Source organism: Pan troglodytes, chromosome 16, assembly GCF_028858775.2.
Source record: "Pan troglodytes isolate AG18354 chromosome 16, NHGRI_mPanTro3-v2.0_pri, whole genome shotgun sequence".
NCBI classification, from domain to species: Eukaryota; Metazoa; Chordata; class Mammalia; order Primates; family Hominidae; genus Pan; species Pan troglodytes.
Genome location: NC_072414.2, coordinates 35,429,866 through 35,445,705, shown reverse-complemented (window position 1 = coordinate 35,445,705; position 15,840 = coordinate 35,429,866). Strand labels below are relative to the sequence as shown.

Sequence of the window (15,840 nt, the reverse complement as noted above, 5' to 3'; positions counted from 1 at the left end):
TCACTTGAGACCAGGAGTTCAAGACCAGCATGGCCAGCACAGTGAAACCCAGTCTCTACCAAAAAATACAAAAATTAGCCAGGCATGCTGGCACGCACCTGTAGTCCCAGCTATTTGGAAGGCTGAGGCAGGAGAATCGCTTGAACCTAGGAGGCAGAGGTTACAGTGAGCTGAGATCGCGCCACTGCACTGCAGCCTGGGCAACAGTGAGGCCCTGTCTTAAAAAAAAAAAAAAAAGAATTTAAGAATGAGCTATAAACACTGACACAGAGCACTGGGAAGATTCTTCCAACACTGATTTAAAGAAAATGCTTACAGATGTTTATCAGTGACCAAACGAGACTTTTATGGTCTTTGGAAAGGTATTCCTACTGGTTGTGGGGGGTGGAGATAATGCCTGGCCACAAAGGGAGAATGGACGTTTTGAAAAACAAGGCACTGTTGAAGGAATTGCTCTATTTTCAACATTTACCAAAGACCTTCAGAATTAGCTAAAAAATCAGCAATGAAAATTTGAGACAAATGAGTGATTCTGAACATAGTTCAGAGATTCTTGGAACCTAAGATGACTTTAATCAGGTTTCTTTGAACTCATATTTTATAAGATGCCTTAGCCAGTGCAGTCCATGCCTCCTGAAAAGTCTCTCAAGAATACCTTTAGTAGGCCGGGCGCAGTGGCCCACACCTATAATTGCAGCACTTTGGGAGGCCGAGGTGGGAGGATCACGTGAGCCCAGGAGTTTGAGAACAGCCTGGGCAACATAGCGAGACCCCATTTCTACAAATGGTCAAAAATAGCCAGGAGTGGTGGTGTGTGCCTGTAGTCCCAGCTGCTCAGGAGGCTGAGGCAGGAGAATTGCCTGGAGAATTGCTTGAATCTGGGAAGTTGAGGCTGCAGTGAGCCATGATCATGCCACAGCACTCAGCTTGAGCAACAGAGTGAGACCTTGTCTCAAAAAAAAAAAAAAAAAGAATACCTTTACAACATAGCTTTTAAGTTAAAGATTTGATTTTACTTAATAAGCATGTGTAAAACCCCAAAAATAAGTCAGATAGTTAAAACAAGGCCTCTTCCTCTTCCTACCCAAAGATAACCACTTTTCGTTCTTTATGCTTTTTCTTTTGGTATTTACCTCCATAATTCTACATAGCATGATTATATATTCTTTTTCTTAGGCACAGGGTCTTGACCTGTTGCTCAGGCTGGAATGCAGTGGAGCAATCATAGCTCACTGTAACCTCGAACTTCTGTACTCAGGCCATCCTCCCACCTCGGCCTCCTGAGTAGCTAGGACTACTGGCACACACTATCACACCTGGCTAATTAAAAATTTTTTTGTAGAGATGGGACCTCACTATGTTGCCCAGGCTGGTCTTGAACTACTGGGCTCAAGCAGACCTCCTGCCTTGGCCTCCCAAAATGCTGGGATTACAGATGTGAGCTACCGTGCCCAGCCTATTTTCATAAAAAAATTTTAGCCATTTTCCAAGTATAGTTACATCGTAATTTTGTTTAGATTATTACTGAGTTTACATTATAACTATGTAAACAATTCACAGCAGAGCCTATGACATATTATTAATAGTTTTTCATGTTTCTTTTCTCTGAAATTGTAATTGTCTTTTTTTATTTGTTTAGTTTTCTTTGACTCTCATTAAATCAACCCTAGATTCTCCACAATTGTCAGAAACTCCTTTCAGGATGTTGAGGAGCCTTAGACTTTCTGTTTCATCTTTTTGGAGAAACCTCTTTTGGACCCTCCTGATTTCTAATCTGTACTGTTGCCCTCTATGCCTGGTGCATAACTGTTAACCTCCGTTCACTGTCATCCGTGGAGATTCTCCTTACCTGTCTGTGTTGGATACCTCTTGGGTTTCATATCTTCTTGCTTGGTTTACTCCCTCATTTTGGTGGGGGACATTGTTTAGTAGCCTTTATTCTGCTATCACACTTGATTTGTAGTTTGCAGGAGTATAGAATTCTAGATTGGAAATAATTTTCCTTTAAAGATTTTGAAGGCATTGCTCTTTTGTCTTCCAACTTCCAGTGCTGCTGTTAAGTGTGAGGGTCAGGTCAGCCATGGTGGCTCATGCCTGTAATCTTAGCACTTTGGGAGGCTAAGGTGGGAGGATCACTTGAAGCCAGGAGTTTGAGACCAGCCTGGGCAACATGGCCAGACCCTGTCTGTACCAAAACAAAACAAAGCAACAACAACAACAACAACAAAAAAACAAAACAGTGTGAAGGCAGTCTGATCTTGACTTTTAATAGGTGATCTGGTTTTTCTTTACTGGAATCCTGTAGGATTTTCTCTTCGTTCCCAGTGTTCTGAAATTTCCAGACCTTTGGGATACGTCTATCTTCATTCATTGTATTGGGTACTTGGCAGGCCCTCTCAATTTAGAAACTCAGGTCCTTCAGTTCAAAGAAATTTATTTCTTTAATTTCTTCCCCTTTGTTTTCTCTGTTCTTCTTCTTTTTTTAATGGACTACCTGTTGTTTGGATGTTGAAACTCCTAGAATAGTCTTCTAATTTTATTTTGCCTCCACTTTTGATCATCTCTGTCTCTTTTAGTTCAACTTTCTGGGTGATTTCTTCAATCATTAAAAAAACAGTGGCTATATTGAGATGTAATTCACATACCATTCAGTTTACCCATTTAAAGTGCACAATCCAGTGGTTTTTAGTATATTCATAGAGTTGTGCAACCATCACCATGATCTAATTTCAGAATAGTTTCATCACCTCCCCAAAACCCATGCCCTTTAGCACTCACTCAACATTTCTTCTACCCTCGGCCCTTAGAGGGTAGTCTACTTTCTGTCTCTATAGATTTGTAGACACCAGTCTACAAATGGAAAGTAGACACCAGTCTACTTTTTGTCTCTATAGATTTGCCTATTCTGGACATTTCATATAAATGGAATTATAAAATATATAGCCTTTGTGAATGGCTTCTTTCATTTAGCGTAATGTTTTCAGGATTCACCTATGTTGTAGCATGTATCAGATTTTCATTCCTTTTTTTGTGTTGATCTATCCTTGTCTATAAAAAATATAAAGGAAAAAAGAATTTCATTCCTTTTATTTTATTTATTTATTTATTTATTTTTCTTTTTGAGATGGAGTTTCGTACTTGTTGCCCATGCTGGAGTGCAATGGCATGATCTTGGCTCACTGCAACCTTCGCCTCCCAGGTTCAAGCGATTCTCCTGCCTTAGCCTCCTGAGTAGCTGGGATTACAGGCATGCACCACCATGCCTGGCAAATTTTGTATTTTTTTTTTAGTAGAGACGGGGTTTCTCCATGTTGGTCAGGCTGGTCTTGAACTCCCGACCTCAGGTGATCCGCCTGTCTCGGCCTCCCAAAGTGCTGGGATTACAGGCATGAGCCACCACGCCTGGCCTTCATTCCTTTTTATTGCTGAATAATACCATTGTGTGGATATACCGCAGTTACTCATGGATTCGTCAGTTGATGGACGTTTGGGTTGTTTCCCCTTTTGGCTATTGTGAATAATGCTGCTATGTACATTTATGGACAAGTTTGTGTGTGAACATGGTTTTATTTCTCTTATGTATACCTACAGGTGCCATTGCCCAGTTCAACCATCTTTTAATTCTTCTCTTAGTTATTAATTTCTACTCTTGGGTTTTTAATTTCTAAATTCTTTTTTCAGAATATATTTTTAAATACCATTTCTCTTGTTTTATTGATATACTATCTTATCTCTGTAACAGTATTAATAACAGTTTTCTTCTGTCTGGAATAGTCCTATTTCTTCCAGGTGGACTTTAGTTTTGTTTGTTTTGATCTCTTTCAAATTAGAGGCTTTCCTCAGATGTCTGGTAATCTTTGATTATTTGCTGATGTTCAAGAGTGAAATATCAGACAGATGATTAGTAGTTCTGAGTGGGTGGTTGGGTCTTATTGTTTTTGGGATTTGCTGTAATGTGATCCGCTGAGACATTTTATTGGGAGTCCCATAATGTCAGTATCTTGATTTATCTTGGCCTGGTCAGATCCCTTAGGAAAATGTCTGATCTCCTATTTGCAGGGTATTGGCCTGGCTGCCGTTGTACTAGAGGTCTATTAATGGAAGCGGGCTTTGGGTGGGAAGGGGGGTTGGGAGGCAGGTGCAGGTTTCATTCAATATGTAGATTTTCATTTAATCTCCGTATTTTCAGTATTGTACTTCCTGATAACTGTGCCTCTTGTCTGCCAGTCCTGGGACACTCTGTTTTACTCTCTCCAGGGCAGAGGAGGGGCAGGGTGAGATTATGGGTGTTGGAACTGTGGTGTAACTCTGGTGGTTTGTTGGCTTTCTCCACTGCTGGCTTAGGAATTCAGCTTTCACTCTTCTGCTAAATAGATTACCTTTTCCAGATTTTTTTTGCAGTTCTCTTCTTCTGTTCTCTTTTTCTTGAAGTTTTGTGCTTAAGAAAAATCCCTTTACCATTACTTAATGGGATTTCAGAAAACTCTGAATATGTGTATATTTAGTTCTCCATTTCTATTAAGTTCCCTACTTTTTTCATTATATGTCAAACTTATTCTTGTTATTCTTAATGGGTAACCCTTGTTCATCTATTATTTCTTTTGTACCTTGGTTACTGGAGTCCAAGTCAACCTAATTTTGATGTTGTAAGATTTAAATACGCGTAAAGAGATTAGTACTATTCAAGAGAAAATTGGGATAAAGGTAATTTTGTCTATTTTTTTCTTTCTTTCCTAATAAACTTGTCAATTGCATAGCCTCTTTGACCCTTTACCAAGATATGAGGGATGGGGAGAGGATTAGTAGAACACAGTTTGATAGTTAACATTTTCTCATTCTTGATATATGTATTAATTTTGGTGAGGACAAATTAGACAATTAAATGTTTTCAAACTAGAATAGTGGTGGTGGTGTCATAACATTGTAAATGCACCAAATGCCATTGAATTATTTTATTTTTGTTTTTGTGTTTTTTTTGAGATGGAGTCTCACTCTGTCACCCAGGCTGGAGTGCAGTGGCATGATCTCAGCTCACTGCAACCTCCTCCTCCTGAGTTCAAGTGATTCTCCTGCCTCAGCACCCCAAGTAACTGGGACAAAAAGTGCACACCACCATGCCCAGCTAATGTTTGTATTTTTAGTAGAGATGGGGTTTCACCATGTTGGCCAGGCTGTTCTCAAACTTCTGACCTTAAGTGATCTGCCTGCCTTGGCCTCCCAAAGTGCTGGAATTACAGGCATGAGCCACCACGCCTGGCCTGAATTGTTTAGTTTAAAATGGGTTAATTTTATATTGTGAGTTTCATTTAAAAAAAGGTATTTATAGCTTTACGTTAGTGATGTTTTATCTATGAGCCTTTGTAAAATGACTTATTTTTTGCAACAAGGGAAAAAATACATATATCTTGCAGAAGATGTGGTCATGCTTGGTGGCTTACACCTGTAATACCAGTGCTTTGGGAGGCCAAGGTGGGAGGATAGCTTGAGCTAGGAGTGTGACAGCAGCCTGGGCAACATAGTGAGGCCCCTGTCTCTACCCACCAAAAGAAAAAAAAAAATTAGCCGGATGTGGTGACGTGTGCCTGTAGTCCCAGCTCCTGGTGCTGGGGAGCAGTATGAGCGGGGAAGATTGCTTGAGTTCAGGTGTTTGAAGCTGCAGTGAACTATGATTGTGCCACTGCCCTCTGGCCTGGGTGACAAAGCAAGACCCCATCTTGAAGAAAAGAAAAAAGAGAAGATAAGATCGTTAGTTATTCTACCTCAGAAATAACAACTCTTAGCTTTTTTTTTTTTTTTTTTTTTTTTTTGAGATGAAGTCTCGCTCTCCACGTGCCTGGCAAATTTTTGTGTTTTTAGTAGAGATGGGGTTTCACCTTGTTGGTCAGGCTGGTCTCGAACTCCTGACCTCAGGTGATCCACCTGCCTCAGCCTCCCAATGTGCTGGGATTACAGGTGTAAGCCATCACACCTGGCCCTCTTAGCTTTTTTTGATATATGTTTATTAACTAAAATTACATGAAGATTATATATTATAAAATGTGTAAAAAGAGTAGAATGGCCAGGTTCTGTGGCTCACGCTTGTAATCCCAGCACTTTGGGAGGCCGAGGCAGACCAATCACTTGAGGTCAGGAGTTTGAGACCGGCCTGGGCAACACGGTGAAACCCCATCTCTACTAAAAAGTACAAAAATTAGCCGGGCGTGGTGGCGGGCACCTGTAATCCCAGTTACTCTGGAGGCTGAGGCAGGAAAATCACTTGAACCTGGGAGGTGGAGGTTGCAGTGAGCAGAGATGGTGCCACTGCACTTCAGCCTGGGTGACAGAACAAGACTGTGTCTCAAAAAAAAAAAAAACTATAATGTATATCCACATAATTTTTTACTAAAATAGAAACTTCTTTCTATAGCCCAAATGTTTTTTGATCTTTTAGTATTCTTCTACTGTATACTTTTATGTAGACCACAAAACATTCTATCATGTGATAGATCACAATTTAAAAATTATTATCTTGGCCGGACGAGGTAGCTCATGCCCGTAATCCCAGCACTCTGGGAGTTCGAGGCGGGCAGATTGCTTGAACCTAGGAGTTCAGGATCAGCCTGGGCAACGTGGCAAAATCTCGTCTCTACAAAAAATACTAAAAAATTAGGTGTGGTGGTGTGTGCCTGTATTCCCAGCTACTCGGGAGGCTGAGGTAAGAGAATCACTTGAGCCTAGGAGGTCAAGACTGCAGTGAGCCATGATCGCATTACTGCACTCCAGCCTGGGCAACAGAGCAAGACCTGTCTCAAAAAAAAAATAAAATAAAATTCCTATTTGTAACCATTTAAGGTATTTCATATTGTTTCCTATTCTAAATAATAATATAGCAGTGAACCATTTTGTAGCTAAGTATTAGTGTGCTTTCATTGATTAATTTCCCAGAAATGGAATTATTGGATTATGGGGTATAGAATTTCAGGGCTGTTGTGTTTTGCTAAATTGCCATTTAGAAATGTTGAACCTTTTTTTTTTTTTCCTTTTGAGGCAGGGTCTTACTCTGTTGTACAGGCTGGAGTGCAGTGGCACAATCGCACTGCTCACTGCAGCCTTAACCATCCAGGCTCCCAAGTAGCTGTGACCACAGACGTGTGCCACCACACTCAGCTAATGTTTTTTTTTTTTTTTTTGGTAGAGACAGGGTCTCACTTTGTTGCGCAGGCTTATCTCAAACTCCTGGGCTCAAGTAATCCTTCTGCCTCGGCCTTCCAAAGTGTTGGGATTATAAGTTAGAGCCACTGCATCTGGCTTGAACCAGTTTATACTCAGTCATGTCTGAGAGTATATGAACAGATTCAAACTTACGATCATTGTTACAATCTGATAGGATAAACAATAATACCAGACATTGAAATATCAGAAGTTATGGAATATACAGAATGCTTTACTACCCATTTGATTCCTCATTCCCTTAAAAATCATAGGAAAAAAAGCCTGGGCGTGTTGGCTCATGCCTGTAATCCTAGCAGTTTGGGAGGCTAAGGTGGGCAGATTGCTCAAGCCCAGGATTTTGAAACAAGCCTGGGCAACAAAATGAGACCCTCTCTACAAAAAATACAAAAATTACCTGGCTCTGGTGGTGCGCACCTGTAGTTCCAGCTACTCGGGAGACTGAGGTGGGAGGATCAGTTGAGTCCAAGACATTAAGGCTGCAATGAGCCGTGATTAAGCCACTGCACTCCAGCCTGGCTGGCAGAGCGAGACCTTGTCTCAAAACAAAACAAAACAAAACAAAACATAGGAAATGAATGCCTAACCATCTATGTTGGGAGTTTTACATCATTTACATTAGGCAAAATAACACACTAAATGTAAAATCTCTTATAAAAACAGCTAAGTTTTGTATTAATTTCTCTTTTTAAAAATATTGAAGTATTGGTTACATAAAATAAAATTATTTTACGTGTATGTTTTGATGAATTGTGGCAAATGTATACAGCTGTGTAACCATCACCACCATCAAAGTAGAGAGCAGTTCCCTCACCCTAAAAAGTTTCCTTATAACCTTTTGTAGTTGATCTCCCTGCTGCCCAGTATACTCCCTTCTCCCGCCCTAGGCAATCACACATCAGCTTTCTGTCAGTATAGTTTTGGTATTTCAGTAGTTTCAAGTCTGGGCAATATAGCAAGATCCCATTTCTAAAAGACATTTTAAAAATTACCTGGGTGTTGTGGCGCCCACCTGTATTCCCAGCTACTTGGGAGGCTGAGGTGAGAGATTGCTTGAGCCCAGGAAATTGAGGCTGCAGTGAGCTATGATCTCACCACTGCACTCCAGAGCCTAGGCAACAGAGTGAAGCCGTGTCTTTAAAAAAAAAAAAGAAAAAAAAAGAATTTCATGCAATTGGAATCAGGAAGTGTGTATGGTCTTTTATTTTTGAGCTCTTTTACTTAGCATATTTTTGAGATTTGCTTGTATTATACATATTCATATTTTATTCCATTTATATTGTTGGATAGTGTTCCATAATATGTGTATCCGCAATTTGTTTATTCATTCACCAATTGATAGGACATTTGGTTCTAGTTTTTGGTTATTTTGAATAATCTATTCAATTATAATTAATATATGACCATTATATGAGTGAATATATGAATAATTTCCCATGAATTTATGAATAATAATCCTATGATCATTTGCACATCTTTTTTTTGGAGACAGACTCTCGCTCTGTCACTGAGGCTGGAGTGCAGTGGCGTGATTTTGCCTCACTGCAACCTCTGCCTCCTGGGTTCAAGCGATTCTCGTGCCTCAGCCTCTGGGTAGCTGGGATCACAGGTGTGCACCACCATGCCCAGCTAATTTTTGTATTTTTAGTAGGGGCGGGATTTCACCATGTTGGCCAGGCTGACCTCGAACTCCTGGCCTCAAGAGATCTGCCTGTCTTGGCCTCCCAAAGTGCTGAGAATACAAATGTGAGCCACTGTGCCTGGCCAGCATGCATATCTTACGAATAATAATTCTGTGATCATTTGGATGCACATCTTTCTGTGGGCACATATTTTTATTTTTCTTGGGTAAATGCCTACAAGCAGAATGCCTAGGTTATATAGTAATGAATGTTAAACTTTATAAGATACTGCCATACTGTTTTTCCAAAGTGGGTGTAACATTTTGCATTCCCAGCAGCAATGTACGAGAGTTGCAGTTGTTCAACATCGTTGCTAATCCTGGGTTTTGTGAACCTTTTTTCTTGTCTTTTTTTGGGACAGAGTCTTTCTCTGTCACCCAGGCTAGTGTACAGTGAGTGGTACAATAATAGCTCACTGCAGCCTTGAACTCCTGTGGCTCAAGGATCCTGATGCTTCAGCCTCCCGAGTAGCTGGGACTGTAGGGACACAATACCATGCCTGGCTAATTTTTAAAGTTTCTGTAGACATGGGGTCTAGCCATGTTGTCCAGGCTGGTCTTGAACTCCTGGGCTCAAGCAGTTTTCCCACCTCAGCCTCCCAAAGTGCTGGGATTACAGGTGTGAGCCACCATGCCTGGCTGAGCCACGATGCCTGACTGTTTTGTGAACTATTTTAACATTAGTTTGCTTTTTTTTTTTTGAGATACAGTCTCACTTGTTGCCCAGGCTGGAGTACAATGTCACTATCTCAGCTCACTGCAACCTCTGCCTTCTGCCTCCTGGGTTCAAGTGATTCTCCTGCCTCAGCCTTGTGAGTAGCTGGGACTACAGGTGCACACCACCATGCCCGGCTAATTTTTGTATTTTTAGTAGAGATGGGGTTTCACCATGTTGGCCAGGTTGGTCTCGAACTCCTGACGTCAGGTGATCCGCCTGCCTTGGCCTACTAAAGTGCTGGGATTACAGGTGTGAGCCACCGTGCCTGGCCTATGTTAGTTGCTTTTGTTGCGTGTAGTGGTATTTCATTGTGATTTTAATTTGTATTTCTCTGTTGACTATTGATATTTTGTAAGCTTTGGATTTTATTTATTATTATTATTACTATTTTTTGAGATGGAGTCTTGCTCTGTAATCCAGACTGGAGTGCAATGACATGATCTTGGCTCACTGCAACCTCTGCCTCCGCGGTTCAAGCCATTCTTCTGCCTCAGTTTCTTGAGTAGCTGGGATTACAGCCATGCACCACCCCACCCAACTAATTCTTGTATTTTTGGTAGAGACAGGGTTTCGCCATGTTGGCCAGGCTGGTCTTGAACTCCTGACCTCAGGTGATATACCTGCCTCAGCCTCCCAAAATGCTGGGATAATAGGCATGAGCTACCACACCTGGCCACTGGATTTTAATACCTGCTTTATGAATGCTAGCTTTTTTTTTTTTTTTTTTTTTTTGAGATGGAGTCTCACTCTGTCACCCAGGCTGGAGTGCAGTGGTGCAATCTCGGCTTACTGCAACCTCCGCCTCCAAGGTTCAAGTGATTCTCCTGCCTCAGCCTCCCAAGTAGCTGGGATTACAGGTGCCCACCACCACGCCTGGCTGATTTTTTTGTATTTTTAGTAGAGACAGGGTTTCACCGTGTTGAATGCTAGCACATTTTGAAATCGTGAAGTAAAATGAGTACGTATCCCCACTTTGTGAGAACTGAAATGGGCTGGAGCATGTGCCACTGCTCCTGGCTATACTAGAGTTCTTTAATTCTTTTTTTTTTTTTTTTTTTTTTGAGACGGAGTCTCGCTGTGTCTCCCAGGTTGGAGTGCAGTGGCGCGATCTCGGCTCACTGCAAGCTCCGCCTCCCAGGTTCATGCCATTCTCCTGCCTCAGCCTCCCAAGTAGCTGGGACTACAGGCGCCCGCCAACACGCCCGGCTAATTTTTTGTATTTTTAGTAGAAACGGGGTTTCACCGTGTTAGCCAAGATGGTCTCAATCTCCTGACCTCGTGATCCGCCCGTCTCGGCCTCCCAAAGTGCTAGGATTACAGGCGTGAGCCACCGCGCCCGGCCTAGAGTTCTTTAATTCTTAAATTTGATTTAGAAATTTTATATGAATTTAAAAATTTGATTTAGAAATTTGATTTTAGAAATTTTATATGAATCCAAGGATTCAATATAAAAGATATATGATCATGTACAAATTACGATTTGTCTCTTTCTGTTCTTCCTTAGGACATTTTTATTCCTTCCCCAAGTCTGGAAGAACAATCAAATGATGGGAAGAAAGATGGAGATTTGCATAGTTCATCTTTGACAGTTGAGTGTTCTAAAACTTCAGAGATTGAACCAAAGAATTCCCCTGAGGATCTTGGGCTATCTTTGACAGGGGATTCTTGCAAGTTGATGCTTTCTACAAGTGAATATAGTCAGTCCCCAAAGATGGAGAGCTTGAGTTCTCACAGAATTGATGAAGATGGAGAAAACACACAGATTGAGGATACGGAACCCATGTCTCCAGTTCTCAATTCTAAATTTGTTCCTGCTGAAAATGATAGTATCCTGATGAATCCAGCACAGGATGGTGAAGTACAACTGAGTCAGAATGATGACAAAACAAAGGGAGATGATACAGACACCAGGGGTGACATTAGTATTTTAGCCACTGGTTGCAAGGGCAGAGAAGAAACGGTAGCAGAAGATGTTTGTATTGATCTCACTTGTGATTCGGGGAGTCAGGCAGTTCCATCACCAGCTACTCGATCTGAGGCACTTTCTAGTGTGTTAGATCAGGAGGAAGCTATGGAAATTAAAGAACACCATCCAGAGGAGGGGTCTTCAGGGTCTGAGGTGGAAGAAATCCCTGAGACACCTTGTGAAAGTCAAGGAGAGGAACTCAAAGAAGAAAATATGGAGAGTGTTCCGTTGCACCTTTCTCTGACTGAAACTCAGTCCCAAGGGTTGTGTCTTCAAAAGGAAATCCCAAAAAAAGAATGCTCAGAAGGTATGGAAGTTGAAACCAGTGTGATTAGTATTGATTCCCCTCAAAAGTTGGCAATACTTGACCAAGAATTGGAACATAAGGAACAGGAAGCTTGGGAAGAAGCTACTTCAGAGGACTCCAGTGTTGTCATTGTAGATGTGAAAGAGCCATCTCCCAGAGTTGATGTTTCTTGTGAACCTTTGGAGGGAGTGGAGAAGTGCTCAGATTCCCAGTCATGGGAGGATATTGCTCCAGAAATAGAACCATGTGCTGAGAATAGATTAGACACCAAGGAAGAAAAGAGTGTAGAATATGAAGGAGATCTGAAATCAGGGACTGCAGAAACAGAACCTGTAGAGGAAGACTCTTCACAGCCTTCCTTACCTTTAGTGAGAGCAGATGATCCTTTAAGACTTGACCAGGAGTTGCAGCAGCCCCAAACTCAGGAGAAAACAAGTAATTCATTAACAGAAGACTCAAAAATGGCTAATGCAAAGCAGCTAAGCTCAGATGCAGAGGCCCAGAAGCTGGGGAAGCCCTCTGCCCATGCCTCACAAAGCTTCTGTGAAAGTTCTAGTGGTGAGTGTGATTGTAGATTATTCTGTCTCCACCTAAATTATAATCTGGAATGGAAAGTTGGCGAGAACTGCATGCTTATGTCAGGAGTGAACACTATCTTTGGTTTATGTTTATGAACAACCAATAATAATTGGGAAATTAAATTTTTTGGATTGCCTTTTTTTTTTTTTGAGACAGAGTCCCGCTCTGTTGCCCAGGCTGGAGTACAGTGGTGCAGTCTCAGCTCCCTGCAACCTCCACCTCCCGGGTTCAAGTGATTTCTCGTGCCTCAGCCTCCCAAGTAGCTGGGACTATAGGCTCATGCCACTATCTGGCTAATTTTTGTGTATTTTTAGTAGAGATGGGGTTTCACCATGTTAGCCAGGCTAGTCTCGAACTCCTGACTCAAGTGATCTACCTGCCTTGGCCTTCCAAAGTGCTGGGATTACAGGGATGAGTCACCACGCCCAACCTGGATTGCATTTTTTTAATAGCTATAATTATTTGTGCAATTAAAGATATTTGAGGTTTATCAGCTTTGTAACTCGAGACTAGTTGGTAAAAAATATTTAGAAATTGTACCAATCTGTTTTTTTTTTACTTAGATTGTATCCTTGCTCTCTGTGTATAGATTTTGACAGTTGCCTTGAAGTAGAAGGATCTTTTTTGATTAACTCTGTGTGGTAAAATCACATTCAGAACTGTTGATGAGTATCCTATTAATTAGTTATTTCCTTTTTATGGGCATTAGGTAAGGTTTCTAAACTTAGTTCAAAAAATACATATCTCTTAAACCTGAAACTGGAAAATGTATTAGTTCTTGTTCTTTATTTTATGAAATTCAGCATGAAAACGTAGATTACTTTCTAAAGTATTTGTACAGGCTGGGTGCAGTGGCTCACGCCTGTAATCCTAACACTTTGGGAGGCCAAGGTGGGCGGATTGCCTGAGCTCAGGAGTTTGAGACCAGCCTGGCTAACATGGTGAAACCCATCTCCACTAAAATACAAAAAATTAGCCAGGTGTGTCATGTGTACCAGTAGTTCCAGCTACTCAGGAGGCTGAGGCACGAGAATCGCTTGAACCTGAGAGGCAGAGGTTGCAGTGAGCCAAGATCACGCCACTACATTGCAGCCTGGGCGACAGAGTGAGACTCTGTTTCCCAAAAAATAAAATAAAATAAAATAAAATAATTTGTAGAGTATGACATTAGCTGAAAATAATTCAATCTTTCTGAATCCTTAGAGTTAGTATAATGTAGGCCAGGCGTGGTGGCTCACGCCTGTAATCCCAGCACTTTGGGAGGCCGAGGCCAGCAGATCACCTGAGGTTGGAAGTTTGAGACTAGCCTGACCAACATGGAGAAACCCTGTCTTTACCAAAAACACAAAATTAGCCAGGAGTGCTGGCAGGCGCCTATAATCCCAGCTACTCGGGAGGCTGAGACAGGAGAATCACTTGAACCTGGGAGATGGAGGTTGCGATGAGCTGAGATTGCGCCATTGCACTACAGCCTGGGCAACAAGAGTGAAACTATGTCTCAAAAAAAAAGAGTTATTATAATGTAAAATCAAGCTCCAAAAACAAAATAACAAGACACAAACTTAAGAAAACAAGTTTTTAGGATGAAATGAAAAAACAGTATTTGGCAGGTTTACATATGATAGTATGAGTGACCATATTTTTTGGTTTGCGTAGAACAGTCCCTTTTTTTTTGAGATGTGGAGTCTTGCTCTGTTGCTGGGCTGGAGTGCAGTGGCGCAATCTCAGCTCACTGCAACCTCTGCCTCCCGGGTTCAAGCAATTCTCCTGCCTCAGCCTCTCGAGTAGCTGGGACTACAGGTGCATGCCACCATGCCCAGCTAATTTTTGTATTTTTAGTAGAGACGGGGTTTCACCATGTTGGCCAGGATGGTTTCAATCTCCTGACCTCGTCATCTGCCTGCCTCGGCCTCCAAAGTGCTGGGATTACAGGCGTGAGCCGCTGCACCCAGCCTAAACAGTCCCATTTTATACCCATTGTCTAAGTGTGATTATTAATAGTACTTTTTTTTTAGTTTTTAAATTGTCCCTATTGGCCGGGTGCGATGGCTCACGCCTGTAATCCCAGCACTTTGAGAAGCCAAGGCGGGCGGGTCACCTGAGATCAGGAGTTCGAGACCAGCCTTGCCAACATGATGAAACCTCATCTCTACTATAAAAATACAAAAATTAGCCTGGAATGATGACGGGTGCCTGTAGTCCCAGCTACTCTGGAGGCTGAGGCACGAGAAGCCGAGATTGTATCACTGCACTCCAGCTTAGGTGACAGAGTGAGACTCCGCCTCAAAAAAAAAAAAAGTCCCTATTTATTAGCTTTTATATTTAGCACTTTTTTTTTATCTTAAGAATAAGAAATGTTAGAGCTAAAAAGGAAGTGAGGGGTTATTGGATTTAGTCTCTTAACGTCTTTTGGCTAGTTAATGATAGAGGTGAGACTAGAACCTAGGTCTCCTGATCCCAGCTGTGCTTTTTCTTCCTGTAAAACTGCTTAATACAGATTATTTGATTCTGAAGAGCTGTAGTGAAGAACAATGTGAATAATCTAAAATTCTGTAGTAGAGTATTTTTCTAATTGTATTATGTTTAAATACTGCTAATGACCTGTGCCAACAAAATATCAGGTCTCTTTGATTGTTTTAATATAGTTATTTTGGAGTACTTTTAAATTAAATGCAAAAGAAGCTTCTAAAACAGTGAGATATTCTATTATTTTAATAGTATTCTTCATGAATTCTTGTTTACATTGTTAATTGGCAGAGTCAGCTTTTTTTGCCGCAGTAAAACTTGTTATTTTATTAACATTAATATCCAGATTATTGAAAATGCTAGTGATTTCGTGTTTATTTCATGATTTTAGTTCTTGGGCAAACAACAAAAAGCAATGAAGACAGTGGTTGGAAAATAGTATTTATGAGGAGGAGTTAAATAAAAATAATTTTAACTACAAATTAGAACATGAAGGGAGAATAATAGCTTTTTGTCTTTTTTGTTTGTTTGTTTTTGAGCCAGGGTCTCACTCTGTCGCCCAGGCTGGAGTGCAGTGGCACCATCAATGTTCACTGCAGCCTTGACCTCCCGGGCTCAGGTGATCCTCCCACTTCAGCCCCCTGCCCCGAGAAGCCGGGACTATAGGCGTGTACCAGCATGCTTGGCTGATTTTTTGTAGAGACAGGGTTTTGCCATGTTGCCCAGGCTGATCTCGAACTCTTGGATTCAGGCAATCCATCCACCTTGGCCTCCCAGAGTGCCAGGATTACAGGTATGAGCCACCGTGCTCAGCCGAGAACAATAGTTTTTAACTTAGAGAATTGTATAAAATAAATCATTCAGAAGAGCATTGCAAAAAGAACAGAAAAATATTATTTTGTACTTAAAAATAT

General features: G+C 41.3%; 1 protein-coding gene across 6 annotated transcripts in view; it reads left to right on the top strand.

Annotated features, from left to right (window-relative positions):
- TP53BP1 (tumor protein p53 binding protein 1) overlaps nucleotides 1-15,840 on the top strand; it is a 103,310-nt gene that overhangs the window by 42,823 nt on the left and 44,647 nt on the right. For all 6 annotated transcript variants that reach the window (XM_063794873.1, XM_054667473.2, XM_523062.8 and 3 more), the window contains one exon: nucleotides 11,113-12,439. In XM_063794873.1, the coding sequence (XP_063650943.1) occupies nucleotides 11,113-12,439 (1,327 nt within the window). The remainder of the gene's footprint in view (nucleotides 1-11,112; nucleotides 12,440-15,840) is intronic.